The sequence below is a fragment of the Sprattus sprattus genome, assembly GCF_963457725.1.
Source record: "Sprattus sprattus genome assembly, chromosome: 17".
In the NCBI taxonomy this organism is placed as follows: Eukaryota; Metazoa; Chordata; class Actinopteri; order Clupeiformes; family Clupeidae; genus Sprattus; species Sprattus sprattus.
Genome location: NC_137915.1, coordinates 12031568 through 12047199, shown reverse-complemented (window position 1 = coordinate 12047199; position 15632 = coordinate 12031568). Strand labels below are relative to the sequence as shown.

General features: G+C 45.2%; 1 protein-coding gene across 2 annotated transcripts in view; it reads right to left on the bottom strand.

Moving 5' to 3' along the window:
- slc12a7b (solute carrier family 12 member 7b) overlaps positions 1 to 15632 on the bottom strand; it is a gene marked incomplete at its 5' end in the record, with an annotated part of 61197 nt that overhangs the window by 42905 nt on the left and 2660 nt on the right. The window contains one exon of one of the 2 annotated variants that reach the window (XM_080854774.1): positions 5746 to 5851. The exons of the other annotated variant lie outside the window; for it this stretch is intronic. Within the exon in view, the coding sequence (XP_080710900.1) occupies positions 5746 to 5851 (106 nt within the window). Of the gene's footprint in view, positions 1 to 5745; positions 5852 to 15632 lie in introns of those variants that run through there. 2 annotated transcript variants of the gene reach the window in all.

Here is a 15632-nt window from a genome sequence, read left to right as displayed (position 1 = left end):
ACATTCACATGTCTACAGCACAGGGTGGGAGATCTGCACCAGAAGATGAGCCACATAAACATATACATCTATGACTATGATGAGACATGTCTGTGATGCACAAAGAGGGAGGGGGAGAATATACACTCACACACACACACACACACACACACCCACACACACACACTGGGTCTTATCAGTTGAAGCACATGGTGGGTGACCCAGGGTGAGATCAGAGGGTGTGCATACTGGCCAGGAAACAGGAAGCAAGGGGTGGATGTGTGTGTGTGTGTGTGTGTGTGTGTGTGTGTGTGCGCGTGCGCGTCTGTGTGAGAATGTCTGTGTGTGTTTTGGGAATGGTGGTACCGGAAGACAGAAACCGAATGAGAAAGAAATACTGAAAGTGTATCTGTGTCTGTGTGTGTGTGTGTGTGTGTGTGTGTGTGTGTGTGTGTTTGTGTGAGTGAAAGAGGGACAGAGTGTGAAAGAAAGAAAAAGAGAAAGATCAAACAGTGTGAGAGAGGAAGAGTGTGAGGCAACGAGAGAAAAAGGAAATAGGAAGTCTCTCCACCACTTACTCCCACCCTTACTACTCCACCCCAAACAACACAAGAGTTACACACAGACTACTACAACACCAGAGTTACACAGTCTACTACAACACCAGAGTTACACACAGTCTACTACAACCCCAGAGTTACACACAGTCTACTACAACCCCAGAGTTACACACAGTATACTACAACACCCATAACCCCAGAGTTACACAAAGTCTACTGTAACAGCTTGAGTCTGATAGAGATGAACTGGTTAACTGATTTGGTTGATTCAGAGGGCAACAATGTGAATCATGCAACGGTAACAAACAACCCATTTAAAATGGAAAAAAATAGTGTGTGTGTATTTATGTGTGTGCACTGTGTCCTGACCTGGTTCTTAGTGTCTGGTGTGTATATGGGTATGTGTGAGCTCATGTGTGTGTGTGTGTGTGTGTGTGTGTGTGTGTGTGTGTGAGCTCATGTGTGTGTGTGTGTGTGTGTGTGTGTGTGTGTGTGTGTGCTAAACTTTGCTAGTCTATGGCAGACTCTGCTGGCTTGAGTACTTTTAAAGGTGGGTACAGGGTACCAAGGTCACTCTCACCCCCCCACCACCTGCTTTCACCTCTCTAACCCAACCCTTCACCCACCAGGCCACCAATCATCACCTCATGAAAAGCATGGGGATTCTCAGGAGAAATACTTGAAGAAAAGTTCTTTAGGTCTTTAGGGGTGGGTGTGTGTGTGTGTGTGTGTGTGTGTGTGTGTGTGTATGTGTGAGTAGCATCAGACAAAGATCCATGGTGATCATCTTCAGCTAGACTGAGAATACAGAACACAAGAGTCTGAAAGAAGTGGACTGAACGTGTGTCTCTCTTCTTCCTCCACACAAACTGTTCCCTGTCCATTTCCACAAATTCAGAACAGACCACACCTCGTTAAAAACGCACACACACACTGCGTGCACGTCCACACACACACACACACACACACACACACACACACACACACACACACACACACACACACCCTCCCCCTCGGCCTGGAGCTAGGTAGCACATTCACTGCTGCTGGGTGGGTTACACAATCCTGTTCCCCTTCTTATCACACTGTGGTCGCTGCTGGGAAGGCTTGGGAACCATGTGTGCTTACAGAACACACTGGCTCGTGCACACACACACAAACACACACAACAAACACACACACACACACACACACACACACACACACACACACACACACACAACAGGGTTTCTCAATATGTTCTCTGCATCCTCACCCCTCTTACCCATTGTTAGCGGTCAAATCACTCCCACATGGAATTAACAGATATGAAGAGAGGGGAGAGAAGAGAAGGGACGGCAGGAGAAAAGGAAAAGAGAAGGACAGTAAAGAAAGAAAAGAAAAACAGAGGAGGGTAGAGAAGAGAAGAGAAGAGAAGAGAAGAGAAGAGAAGGGCAAACAACAGCAGAGAAACAAACACAAGGGAATTTACCAAATGAAAGTTGCGTGCGAGACAGACAGACGGACTGACTGTGTAGTGTGATGAATCAGATGAACATGGCCCAACCTCGGGGACAGAGATGAACGCAGGACGACACAGGGTGTCTGTCTAGGCTCCAGGATCTCCTCAATGAATGGAGGCCTTATGTATCAACACACACAGTCATCTCAGTCACAAAGAAAGAGACACGCAGATGCTGGGAGACTGGCTGTCTGGTGGGGACCTCCATCTGGGCGCACAGACAGAGAAGCTGTGTACTGGCAGTGGGATTAGCGGCCATGCTCACGCAAGGCCAAAGCAGTCCTCTCTGGCATTCCTGTCATACTTAAACAGCATTTTTAGGAAGTGGCAGGACTGGATGAACAGCACACTTATACCGACGCTCACGCACACACTCACACAGTCTCGCACTCGCACTCGCACTCGCACTCGCACTCGCACTCGCACTCGCACTCACACACGCTTGATTGCCAGAGACTGTGTTAATGATATGACATCTCCTGACTGAAGTGCTGGAACAGCACAGGGCAAAGAAAAAAGCCTGCGCTGTCAGATATACTCTCACAGACACAGTTAGTCTTGCAGCAGTAAACTTTAACACTGCACTTTCGGGGCCCTGTTTAAAAAACACCGAAATCAATTAAGCTGAGATGAGGAACTGTTATAGCCAGGTTATATATCAGGAGGGAGACATCACACGCCATCAGACACAAAAGTCAGTTTGACTGCTCCAGGTAGGTATCTTAGTGAGGCGACGAGCATTTAAATTATTCCTTCATCTGAAAAAACTCCCAAACTAATATGTGGTATGGCCACTGTTGCTGTTAGCAGCTTGTTCCACCAGTAGGGCTACAGGGAAACAGGAAATATGGTTTGTGAATATACAGGGACACAGAGCATCTCCAAACTTATATATTACAGCATGAGATGTGCATTGCTTGCCAATGTTACATAAAACATAATGTTTTATTCGATAGTGGTACAGGAGGTAGAGGAGTCGTTCAGCATCGGAAGTTTGCTAGTTCGATTCCAACGCCTCCTCACAAAGTGTCGAAGTGTCCTTGAGCAAGACACTGAACCCCTAGCCGCTCCCGACGCGCAGGCTGGCGTCTTAGATAGTAGCCTCTGCCATTGGTCTGCGAATGGGCAGATGTCTGAGGCATTTATCTGTAAAGTGCTTTGAGTGCTCTATGAGTTGAAAAGCGCTCTATAAATGCAGTCCATTTACTATTTAGTGCCTGATGAACAGTGTATGTGAAAAACAGCTCTAGGAGTACACTGTGTGAGAAGAGAAATCACAGAATAAAAACAAGGTAATGAACCACTGACCAGCTGTGTCTTAGGACAACGTGGTTATTAGTTGGAAAAATGTCAGGATTTGGCAAAACTGACTCACTTTTTCAGGGAAAGATGCAAAGAATGTGTACACCATTTTACAACACTCAAGATACCCCATTACATGAGCCATTATCTCAATCTATCAAAATGGCAGCCAAATAAATATCTTATATTGTCCTTTGTCAAAATGTCATTCAGCTATTAATCAACCATTTTATTTTTTCGGCTTGTAGTAGCCCCAACTACAGAGCAACCATCGTATGATTTACACGACCAGACTGGTGGAGAATATGGCACAACGGCACTGCCACCAACTACCTATTAACCAACGCCCAGCCACAGGCTTTAGCTCCCTACTCATTCATGACTGTGTGTACTTATAATCATATCTCCATCAGACAAACACCATAGTAGAATAAGCTACTGTGAGTTTCCAAATCCATTTATGAAAAAATGTAATGCCTAAGCAAACCATGCAAAAGGTTCAAGGTACCTTTTATCTTATGTCAACAGTTTAAAAGACAGTGTTTTTAACGGCTCCCAAGATAGGTCCAAACAAGAGCAAATAGCCATGCTGTTTAGTTTGGCCGGCCAACGTGGTGACCTGGCCTTATAAAAAGCTCTGCGTGGGATGCTAAAGTGCACACTGCCACTCAACTGGCTCCTGGCTACCCTGTTATTGAACCTTTCGCTTGCCGTTTCTTTCCTCTTGTGCTCTCATAGCTCAGCCATAATCTGACCCAGATGTGAGGTTCTGTGCTCCAGTCCGCCTGCATCCGTAACAGAGAGAGGAGTCAGAAAATCCTTCCCAGACTCTGCAGAGTCCCACAGATACTGTTTATCAGACACGACTTTCGCTGGTGCTAAGTATCTATGGCTAAAAGAGGTTTAAAAAGGTGCACTGCAAGATTCTAAACCGATATGTTTTGTCAAATTCAGCGAAAATACTTAGAAATAATCTAGCTATCCGGTATGTTTGTGCGCCTGAAAATAAAAAGCCTGAAAGGGAGTTGTGTCATTTGTTGGCCAGAGTCGCAGACTGGACCTTTAATACACTGATGTTTCTACATTATTTACTGTAATGCACCACTGTGCACCACAGCTTTTCAGGGGGGCCTTAGACACATGTGTTATATTTCCTACAGACATATTTGAGAGTTAATTTGCATGTTAACCCTTCCTCAAGTGAAACCCTCTGCATCCTTGCGATTCCACGTCCAACGTTATGAAGCACAGCAGACTCCAGAGAGCTGCCACTCGAACCACAAAGAAAGATCTGGAAGGCGGCAAGGACAACGGAGGGCTGCGCACGTTGTGCGCCTGACCAACAAGTAGATGGGAGGATATCAACACCCCTCTGTGAGCCAACAGGAAGGGGACGATCAATATCTCCAACCAGCACCTGACTCCATCCATGGAGAGACACAGGCCGAGAGAGAGAGAGAGAGGGAGGGAGGAACAAAGAGAATGAGAGGGAGAGAGAGAGAGAGAGAGAGAGAGAGAGAGAGAGAGAGAGAGAGGGTGGGAGAGTCAAAAAGAGAGAGAGAGCGAGAGAGAGAAGGGGTGAAAAAAGCAATCCCACCACAAACTGCATGAACCTGAGCCAGTTGGGCAAGCTTACATAACATAACGCTCAAGGACTCCATAAAAACCTCTGCCTTAATTGCACGGCATGGTAGCAATTAGAGGAAGACAGCCGATTGGCTGGTGGCTCATGAGGCGGAGGGGAAAAAACGTAAACACAACAACTTTTTGGCAGCTGTGTTCCACAGGAGTTAGTTAGCGCTTGGCATTGGGCTTGCAAACAGCATAAGCTAAACTCAATGACCTCTGCCAATTACAGCATACCGAATAGGTTCCATTTGATTTGGCAGGGACATGACTGGTCTTCACAGGCTTGTGGCAGCCTTAAGGCAAGATGAGGTGGCGGTCGGCTAAACAACACCAAAGAATGTGTACTAATTAGCCCGTCCATCTAAAAGGGCTCTGCTCACCTTACTGGCACTTGAGTCACTGAAGTTTAGCGGACGTAAGTTCAGAATGAGGAGGAAGGCGATAATGTGATAAAACTGGTGAGGAAAACTGCTGGAAAACCACAATCATTCATCAGGAGATAAACAGAGACAGAGAGGAAGAAGAGAAAGAAAGCGAGAAAGAGACAAAACGTACACGCTCTCTCATGGCCCCTTCCTTCCTTCCTTCGCACAAGTGTGTAAAAACACACTGAAAGGCGTGACCCTTGCTTGCTGTCAGATAGAAGCGGAAAGAAAAAGAAAAACAAACGCAGGCAGCGAGCAGAAAGCAGCGTCCGCTACTGCTGCTGCTGCTGCGCCTCTCAGCTGAAGCACGTGGGAGCCATTCCTGGCGTTCCTGAAAAGCGGATCTCACCTGGGCCGTCCTCGTCCTCCTCCCGCAGCACGTTGTTGTCATCAACGCCATCACGGGACGACTTCCTGCCATCCTCCACCGGGACCACAGTGAAGTTGGTGGGCATTTTCATACCCCTTAGGCTGCTGCGCCTGTCTCTGGGTGTGAGGGAGTGTGAGTGAGCCGGAGCCTGAGCCTGACTTCCCCACTGCTCCCCGCTTCAAAAACCCTTATCTCTCCCTGCCTGCCTGCCTGCCTGCGCTTCTTGTTTGGTTAGGTTGGTGCTCTCTCTCTCTCTCTCTCTCTCTCTCTCCCTTACACACACACACACACACAAACACACACACACACAAATACACTCCCACTCTGTCAGCCCTGCGAAGTTCTCTGTTTCGCCCCTGTCTCTCAGAGACCATGGGCCTCATGTGACCAGCCCCTGTCCTAATAAGGAGTGTGTAGGGCCCCGCCCTGTGGACCGGCCTCCCCATAAACACACGCACACACACACACACACACACACACACACACACTCACACACACACAAATGTTGGCAAGACGCCTCCTACTCCTGCTATCAGCGATGGCCCCAGCTGGAGACTGGAGCTAAAGCAGGCTGCTCTTGACACACACATAAACACACGTCCTGTCAGCATGGAGAAACTGCAGGATTGATTATCTTAAGTGACTCTGTTTACTGACAGGACCATGCCTTTAGTGGGAATAAACTGGGGTACTCAGAAAGTGTAGCAAGAAAACACTTACAAAAGAAAGACATACTAAAGGCTCCGAACTACAACAACACTGACCTGCCGACTGGGACTGCTGAGCTAAACGCACAGACCAGCGAAGAACAGACACATACAAACTGACACAGACAAACAAAAGCAGACTGCAGTACCGACATACCAACATTTCAGTGTTACGTAACAGACCGTCAAAAGACCAAACTCTTCACTGCGCTAAAATCCTAACAAAGGCAGGGCGTGGCTCGGAGTAAATCTGAGGGATGTATCTTTTAAGTATCTTTAAAAAGCATCAAAGCAGAGAATGAAACACAATCACAATATTGTTGCCGAAAGCTCCTTAAACCTATGCTAGCAGCCAAACAGCAGCCAAAAATGCAATACTGTAGGACCGAAGGGGTCAGATTTCAGTGAAAGCAGAGATGGTATGTCTCTGATGATCTAATCGCGGCTGGAATTGACTTCTGGTGGTTGTTACTTCTTTGTGTGTCTTTCTGTTGCGCCGTGATGCTGCACAGGGCAAGGCTAAATATTTGGCTCAACCCGAGGACATCTAGTCTATTCTAATCCAGTGATCAGTGTATCACTGAGCAATGCCATTGGCAAACATCTGGATAAATAATTTTTTATTATTTTAAAAATTATTTAATTTAAATTATTAATTTACATTTAGGCTAACAAATTGTACACGTTCAACTGGCTTTTAGTGTTTTAACTAATCTTGGAAGTGTTATTATGTTATCTCCAGACAGTTAACCTGCTACATGCATAGTTTACATTTTATCATATAATAAATGTTAACTTATCAGCTTCTGTGTACAGCTAGTCATGTAACAGACCGCTAGTTCCTGAGATACTGGTGTGAATATACTAATATATGGGAAGCAGGAGCTTGACTGACCACTCAGAACTCATATTTCCACAAAGCAATGGGGGCTTATGATCACCTGAAAGCCAAAGCTACTCAAAAATTCCATACATAGCACAATATACAAATACATGTTTACATACACATCATACTCACATAACAATATACAAAAATGTTTCATAAAGGTTGAATGTTGCAGAACTAAGAGATTATGTTCCATGTTTGCATGCAGAGAAAACATAATGAATTGACCTCGTGTTTAAGGTTTAGCTAACAAGGCCTCCTTTGATTAGCATGTTCTGGGAATAAGGGGCTGCGATTTTAATTGAGGTTTCAGCGAGGACGAACCTCCATGAAGATGATAATCCCTTCCTGGGAAAAGCTGCTTGAAGAGATATGGTTAAATGCGATATATAGAATGATCATCATGGCTTGGCTTTACACAAGGGCTGTTTAGCCCATTGTGTGCCTTCCTCATCTCTGGTGGGTTTGGCATCATCTCAACCAGGACAGGTAGAAAGCCTGAAAAGCTCAGGGATCACGCACCACCCGAGCACCAAACCAAAGGACAGGGAAGGAATGAGAGATGGAGCCTTGTGTTGAGGCAGATAAACCTGGAGGACTTTCCACCCCGACAGACACGGATTCATACTGAGAAGAGCCTATTCCACAGAGACGCCAGATACGGAGACAGCACAATGCAAGTAAAGAGAAGAACATTACAGCCACAACTCTGTGCCATTCTACAAGACAGACAGGCCACATTAAACTGTCCTGGTTGTCCTCTCTGTGTCTGTCCAAGAGGATAACTTTGTGTCTCATTTCGTTTCAAGTCTAAGAAAACACTGCAGCCTTTTGTAACAAATCTCTTTGCGGAGAATCTATTTCCCCTATTCCGGACACTGCGGTCCCACAATGGCGCTCCCAGAATAGCCAGAGTGCTATCAGGAGACGTCCGTCAGACAGGAGATAGGATTTCTAATGCATCCCGTTATCCAGGGGCAGGACTCTGCCTCTCACTTCGAGGTGCAGCTTATCAGCGCTAGGCTAACTAGGCTAGCACATCCTTTTACCTGCCACCTGAGTCTTCTAAATAAATAGCTGTTGAAAGGGACAAAGGGAGAAAAGCACAAGTTCTATGTATACAGACACAGGTGCCGGATCAAAAGCTCTGTGCACAAACAAGTGTATAAAGACACGCACACATACCCATTGTTGTGTTGGGACACTTTGAGAGCACTGATTCGTTTGTGGATGCTTGGTCTTTGTTGCCTGAGTCGGGTGGGGGATTGTTGTCCCTGCTTTAAGTATTTCAAACAGCCAGCCGGTGTTTACACAGCAAACAGATCAAGACTGGGAAAGTGTTGCAACTTAAGCCCTGTTTACACGAAGAGGCGAATGTAGGAGTGAAAGTAAACAAAGGTCACTGCACCATGACCCCTGGCTTCAAAAAATGTCTTACAACATCTATGATTTCAAAAATCGCAGGTTGACCTCAGGCTGCCTAGTAACCCTGAAGCCATTCGGTGATGACTGCAAAGGTCACTGATCCTCAAAGCAACAAAGCTGACAGAAAAAAGCTCTGAATTAAAAACAAAGTCTTTGTGATCTAATCTTCAGCCCCTCCAATCCCCAAATGTCATCATACATAATTACATAATAGGTTAGGTTAATAATTAGGTTAAGAAGACAGAGGGAAGACCATTTACCCAAGACAATGGAGAGGAGGGAGGGGTCACGACCATTAGTGAGTGAGAGAAAGAGAGATACAGAGAGAGAGACAGAGACAGAGAGATAGAGAGAGAGAGAGAGAGAGAGAGAGAGAGAGAGAGAGAGAAAAAGATTAGGCTAATGGCCATATGGGTTGACCAAACAATAACTGCTGATCACTAATGATGATGAAGGCCAGCTGAGACTGCTGATGGTGAAGGGATTAAGAGTTTTCATAAAGGACCAGATGGGCATATCAACAACATATGCGGCCTCTCCATCTTTTGAGTGGAGTGGCAACAAAGGGCCAAGACAGGGCTGGACATCACAACTGAAAACTCTGTTCAGTGGCCCATCATGGCTCAACCACAGCTCCGCAGAATACATTTTCATCTAATGGATGATAACTCGGTTACACCCTGTCTCCTTGATTACATTTCAACATAGGAGAGTACCACTGTTCCAATTCAACTGTTTTACTCCAGGATGAATTACCTGTAATCATGACTGTATTTAGCCTAAGATGCACTTCAATGAAGTCTGTATCACTATAGGCCTACAGCTTGTTTACTTTCACATGTATACAAACAAACAGCCAACAGCGTTCAGCACAAGAAAAGCTTCACATTCAAAAAGCATCACTCTGCTGCCTCCCTCAGGCCATTTTGGAAACTGCATTGTCTAAAAGTAGTTAACATGTGTTGATTTTCTGTGGAGACCCCTAAAAATGATTACGACACACCCCTCAGAAGTCACTATATCATTAAATCATAATATCATCAATAACTGTGTACAATTAGCATTTATGACCAAAAGACCACTGTAGAACTGTATGTTACAGTTTCATAATGGCCTTTTTTGATTGTGTACTCAAATATTCACATCAATAAAAAGAAACATTATTAAAAAAAAATAAGCTGGAAAACATTCAACTGATATTTCAGTTGAATAAGTCTGGCAGGGTCTTTTCTCCATTACGCACCCCTGTTTCCAATGCACAACACTTCCTTCGTCACATTGCTACATTTCCATTGCATTTTACAGGTGGAAAATTCCACCTTTTCTGCTTGAATAAGAGCTAACAACACTGCATTTAAATGGCCGTTGCATGCAACAAAATCTGGGGCAATCCACTCTGAGGCAAGACCACTTTGCAACAATTCTGAATAGCTGTTTTGTACAATTTTCTGTTCCCTAAATAGACCAGAGAGTGGTTGGATGGAAGACCATTAGGGGGAAAAAAACAACCTAAAACTTGAAACTGGTTACAAGGGCCAGACAAACAGATCAAATGACCTCACAACATATTCTGCTACGCGCTAACGCTGCTATGCAGGCTGAACTCCACTATTCTGGGCAGTCAGGGTTCAGGGGGATCCGTAACACCAGGGCAGAGATCATCTTTTTGTGCGGGCGATGACGAGGGGCGACGATGCGTTTTTAAGCAGATGCCGCAGGGCTCAGATATCACCGTGGCGACCCTGTGCTGCGCCTTGGGCGCTCATCTGTGCGGGCTGCACGAGCAGATCAGGTGACGCCTTTTTCTCTTCTGCAACAGAATGTGGCTCACAACTGGAGAATTCCGCGCTGACTGAGTGACAGGCTGGGGATAAGCAGAGCACTGCACACACATTCTGTCCTGACGCTGGGAGAGGCTTCCTGAAACAGGGACCAGGGTGGAGTAGGTTGTGTGTGTGTGTGTGTGTGTGTGTGTGTGTGTGTGTGTGTGTGTGTGTGTGTGTGTGTGTGTGTGTGTGTGTGTGTGTGTGTGTGTGTGTGTGTGTGTGTGTGTTTGTGTTTGTGTTTGTGTGTGTGTTTGTGTGTGTGTGTTTGTGTTTGTGTGTGTGTGTGTGTGTGTGTGTGTGTGTGTGTGTGTGTGTGTGTGTGTGTGTGTGTGTGTGTGTGTGTGTGTGTGTGTGTGTTTGTGTTTGTGTTTGTGTGTGTGTGTGTCTTGATTTGTGTGCATGCATTCGGGTGTGAACAATTAAATTGCCAGGCTAAAATACCCACCTGCTCGTGCCAGAGGCTTAATTCATTTAGATGAAAGGGCTGGCTGTGAGAGACTCTCTCTCTCTGTCTCCGTCAGTTAACTGGGAGAGGTTTCCCTGTGACTGTGAGCCTTTCTCTCTCTCCATCAGTAAACTGGGAGAGGTTTCCTCACCAGCTCCTGAAATCATTCGCCATGCTAACGCTAAATCAGCTCGGCCTATCAGGGCGCTGGTGGAGTTCATATAGGACTACAGATTATCCAGGGCACTGAGCCATGCGACTCGAGCACATTATGGATCCTGTTTCCTGTGGGAAAATGAGTCGATGAGCTTCAGCAGGCTCAGTGTCCATGGAGCTGTTTGATAGGCTGGCCTTAAACGCACAACGAAGATCTCATTTGCTATAGGGGCACTGAAAATGAGAATACACATCGCGGTACTAACTGTTCTGACTAATAATTTAGGGAACAGGACAGCGTGTTTGTGTGTGTGTGTGTGTGTGTGTGTGTGTGTGTGTGTGTGTGTGTGTGTGTGTGTGTGTGTGTGTGTGAGAAAGAGAGAGCGTGTGTGTGTGTGTGTGTGTGTGTGTGTGTGTGTGTGTGTGTGTGTGTGGAGGTAGAGAGGTAGAGTCTCCCAAGAATGCAGACAAGCTCATAGATTGCACACACGAGGGCAGAGAGATATCCATAACTCAATTTGTCTCCATGCTGTGAGCCAGGCCCAGACTCTTCCCAGGGACACCCCTCTCTCAGAAGGAGCCTTGGAGCCTTGGAGCCTTGGAGCCGTGGTCTCAGGAGGATACACTGGGCAGGATGAGTCACTCCGTGATTAGGAGTGTGGTGGAAAACACACTAAAGCCTTTCAAAAGGTTAACAACATGGAGGAGCCATGCATAAACACGTCAAGGACCCAACGCCTTATTATGAAAGCCAAACAGAGAGAGAGAGAGAGAGAGAGAGATATATAGAGAGAGAAAACAGGAACCAAGTTTGCAAAAAAAGAACAGACTTGTGGACAAAACATCAAGAATGAAAGTAAATGACTCAACTGAAAATCCCATGACAACCATAGCGTGGTTCATACTGCACGCGTCATACACAGTGTAACTATAGTTCCTCCTGTCTGTGTTGACTGACGAGGCCAAATCAATAGACAAGACAAGACATTATGGCTAGACAAGACATTAGAGGCACCCAACACACATGTCCAAAGTTACTGCCATGGATTTTATGCCTGAGCTAAGATGTGCTGCTAAGTCCCAGAAGTAATCATTTTCTTGTCTTGCCTCAGTGTAGGGCCTTAAACTGAAAGGAATCCACACTCAAACTAGAAGGGCATTCGGAGAGCCTGAAGGCTAAATGCTCCATCGTGCAACGTTAATGAAAGTGTAAAATCATTTCTGGATGCGCCCCGTGATTCAGATGCACTCTAAAATACGATGGGTTCTTCCTTGGTCCCCGCTACTCCACTCCACCGAGTCTCGTGGAAACAGAGCCGGTAACAAACAGCACCGAACACATAACCTCCATGGTCACAGTTAGCCTCACATTAGCCAGTGTTACTCTCACATAGCTGGAGCATTGGCCAGTGCTCTGCTCACATAGCTGGAGCATGTTGTTGAGAGGAGAGTGATGCTCCACTGGCCTCTGACTCCAAAAAAAGACTCTCAGCTCTTCTCCACTTTCCGTCTCTCTCCCTCTCTCCCTTTCCTTGCCTTTCCTTTCCTTCCCTCTCCCTCTCTCCCTAACTCCCTCTCTACCTCTCTGCCTCTCTGCCTCTCTGCCTCTCTCCCTCTCTCCCTCTCTCCCTCTCTACCTCTCTACCTCTCTACCTCTCTGCCTCTCTGCCTCTCTGCCTCTCTGCCTCTCTGCTCCACGTTTGGCCAAAGAACAAGCATCTCCCAAGAACAACAACAGCCTATTAGCCAACTTACTAATCTACCATTCATTTCATCCTGGCTTATAGTAGTGGAGGTCAAAAAGATCTATAAATTAAAAAAGACATGTTTATCCATCTATTAAAGTACAGAAATAACAATGTCCATGTCATTACTGTCAATATGACTGCACCTGAATAATAAGACTACTGCCAGCCCAGGATAAACCATAGACAGCAAAATAACAACATGACAAACAAAGAAGGAAGCAAATGGACAAATAGGCCTTATGTTCTTTGTACTGTATAGCCGAGGTTCACGTTCTCACTTCTACATAGTTGGCATTTGACTCTCTGTTCCTATAGGCTTCGGAAGACAGACAATAATTGAATATTGAATAATGAAGCATTCAGCAGCAAGAAAAGAATCTATCAGACTCTCACCCATGCTAGATCTGAACCAGGGGGTATTCTGAGTATGTGGTTAAGTGACAAACCTGGGCAGGTTAAATCAGAGTGGGTGGTAAACCTCCACATAGAAGAACCCTGTGGGTTCATTCTCCCAGTAAAACAAAGCCATACGGCTCTTCTTTTCTATCACATACTTAGAATACACCACAGATCTGTGTTAGAGTCTCCAGTTATCTGTGAACAACACACAGACAACAAGGAAGAGGACAAGGCAAAGGCACAAAAACATATTCACCCCCCCCCCCCCCCCCCCCCCAAGCACAAGGCTTTTTTTCAATGGATGATGATATTAAAGGTGCATTAAGGATTAATAGCTATTCGCTAAAGGTATGCTAGCAGCTAAAACTAACGAAATCTCTTGAAATGTGCTGACTTTGACATTATGACAAACTAATTACTCAACGACTGTCCTTACACAGTCAAACATCAATCATGTGCAACACAAGACTAAGCAAGACGGCAAATGCTACTTACTAGATCGGCAGAAGGTAATCAAAGTCAGGTCGGCGGGCATCGGCAGGCAAAACTACAGAAGGCAGTTATATGCTTATCGACCCTGCTATGCCATTGGCACGGACGCAATTCTCCATATTAAAAGTCATTGTAGCGCCCCAATTTTTTTTAGAGCTGTTATTTTAAGGTTAAACTGCTTATCCTAACCCTAATCCTGAAGCATAATTGTTGCATATTGTGCCTTTAAGACAAAGGCATGAAAATAAAATTGCATTTGAGCGGAGCATAATTTCATATGCAATGCCAAGTTGGAGATGCCAGGAGATGTCAAGGGCACAGCAAGCTTAACCATATTTCATCAATCCACTGGGAGAGCCTGTAACCCTCTTCCAGACTCCTAATCCACCTCTAATGACCAAAGGCCTACTCAGATTGGGATAATTAGTCTGATAGGGGAGCAGTATACTGCGTGCTGCCATGGCAGCAAGCTTTTCATTTTTCCAAAGCAAAGGAAGGCCACGGATACCCTGCCTGTCCCATTAAAAATCACTCAGATAACATCGGACAGAAAACGTCAGATGTCACTGAACGGATGTCTTATTTCACAACAACCGCGATGGTTTACTACACTACACACTACACACTACACACTACACACTACACTTACTACTTACAGACACTAAACAGGAAACACTTAACAGGGCAGGGCTACTGGGAAAAGCATTTGAGTAGGTCTTATGGTCAATACTAGGGAGGACCTCAATAGAAAAACAATCAAAACAGGGGTCGAAATTTCGAAATCCCTGATAGGCCTACGGGCAGGCATTCTTCAGATTATTGTTGCCTGCAATAAAATCCCCCCCCCCCCACACACACATTTTTTATGGAGAAAGGTAGATATATTCGAGAAGGCAATAAAAAAAAAAATTAAAAAAATTGTTTAACCAGCTTAAACTGCAACGATCATCATAAATATCATTAAGCATCTTACTAAAGTTTTCTCTTCTTCTTCTGTTCTTTTCAGTGCTGCTGCTGGCAGAGTGTGACCTACACATGTACGTAGTGGCAGCACTGGGACGTTTTTTGTTGTTGCTCTTTTTAGTAGAGCTGAAATACGGTTGTAAATCCAGGCTCGTTATTTCCATTGGACAGTTGTCACATTTTGATTTTTTTCTAACACACACACACACACACACACACACACACACACACGTCAGCAATTTCACAGGCTTTAGCTTTTTTCCTCACTGTGCATATACATAAACTCACTCTCACGTGCGCTCACGACTCAGTCCGTACACTATGGCTATATGTTTGCGCAAGAACAAATGGATAAAGCTGTGATTAAATTTGATTAAAATGCAAATGTATGTTGTGGTGTAATTGCTATGTTAGCGAGATATCCAGTTTTTCCATTATGCGCTCCTAACAGTATTGAACTTTTGTAAAGTATTGAGGACTCAAACCCAACCTGCCTAGTACTTTTCCGATTGACACACACACTTCCTGGTGGACAAATCATCATGAGCAGCAGCTTGTTGGTTCAGTGGTCAATGTACTTCCTCCAAATAGCAGAAAAGACGAATAATGAGGGAATTTTATTCCACTAACGGGATCTTTTCTGACAGCCCGTCAGACACTGTGTTGTGTCATATTGGTAGCACAGTAGGAAAACTCGATTTTCCTGGGATGTCAGGCTAGCAATTTTGTGAACCCTGCAACAAATTCACCGTCCTTAAGGTAATTGCAACTTCATTAAAGACTGGGCCTCGACCTGTTGGCAATAACTATAGTAATAGG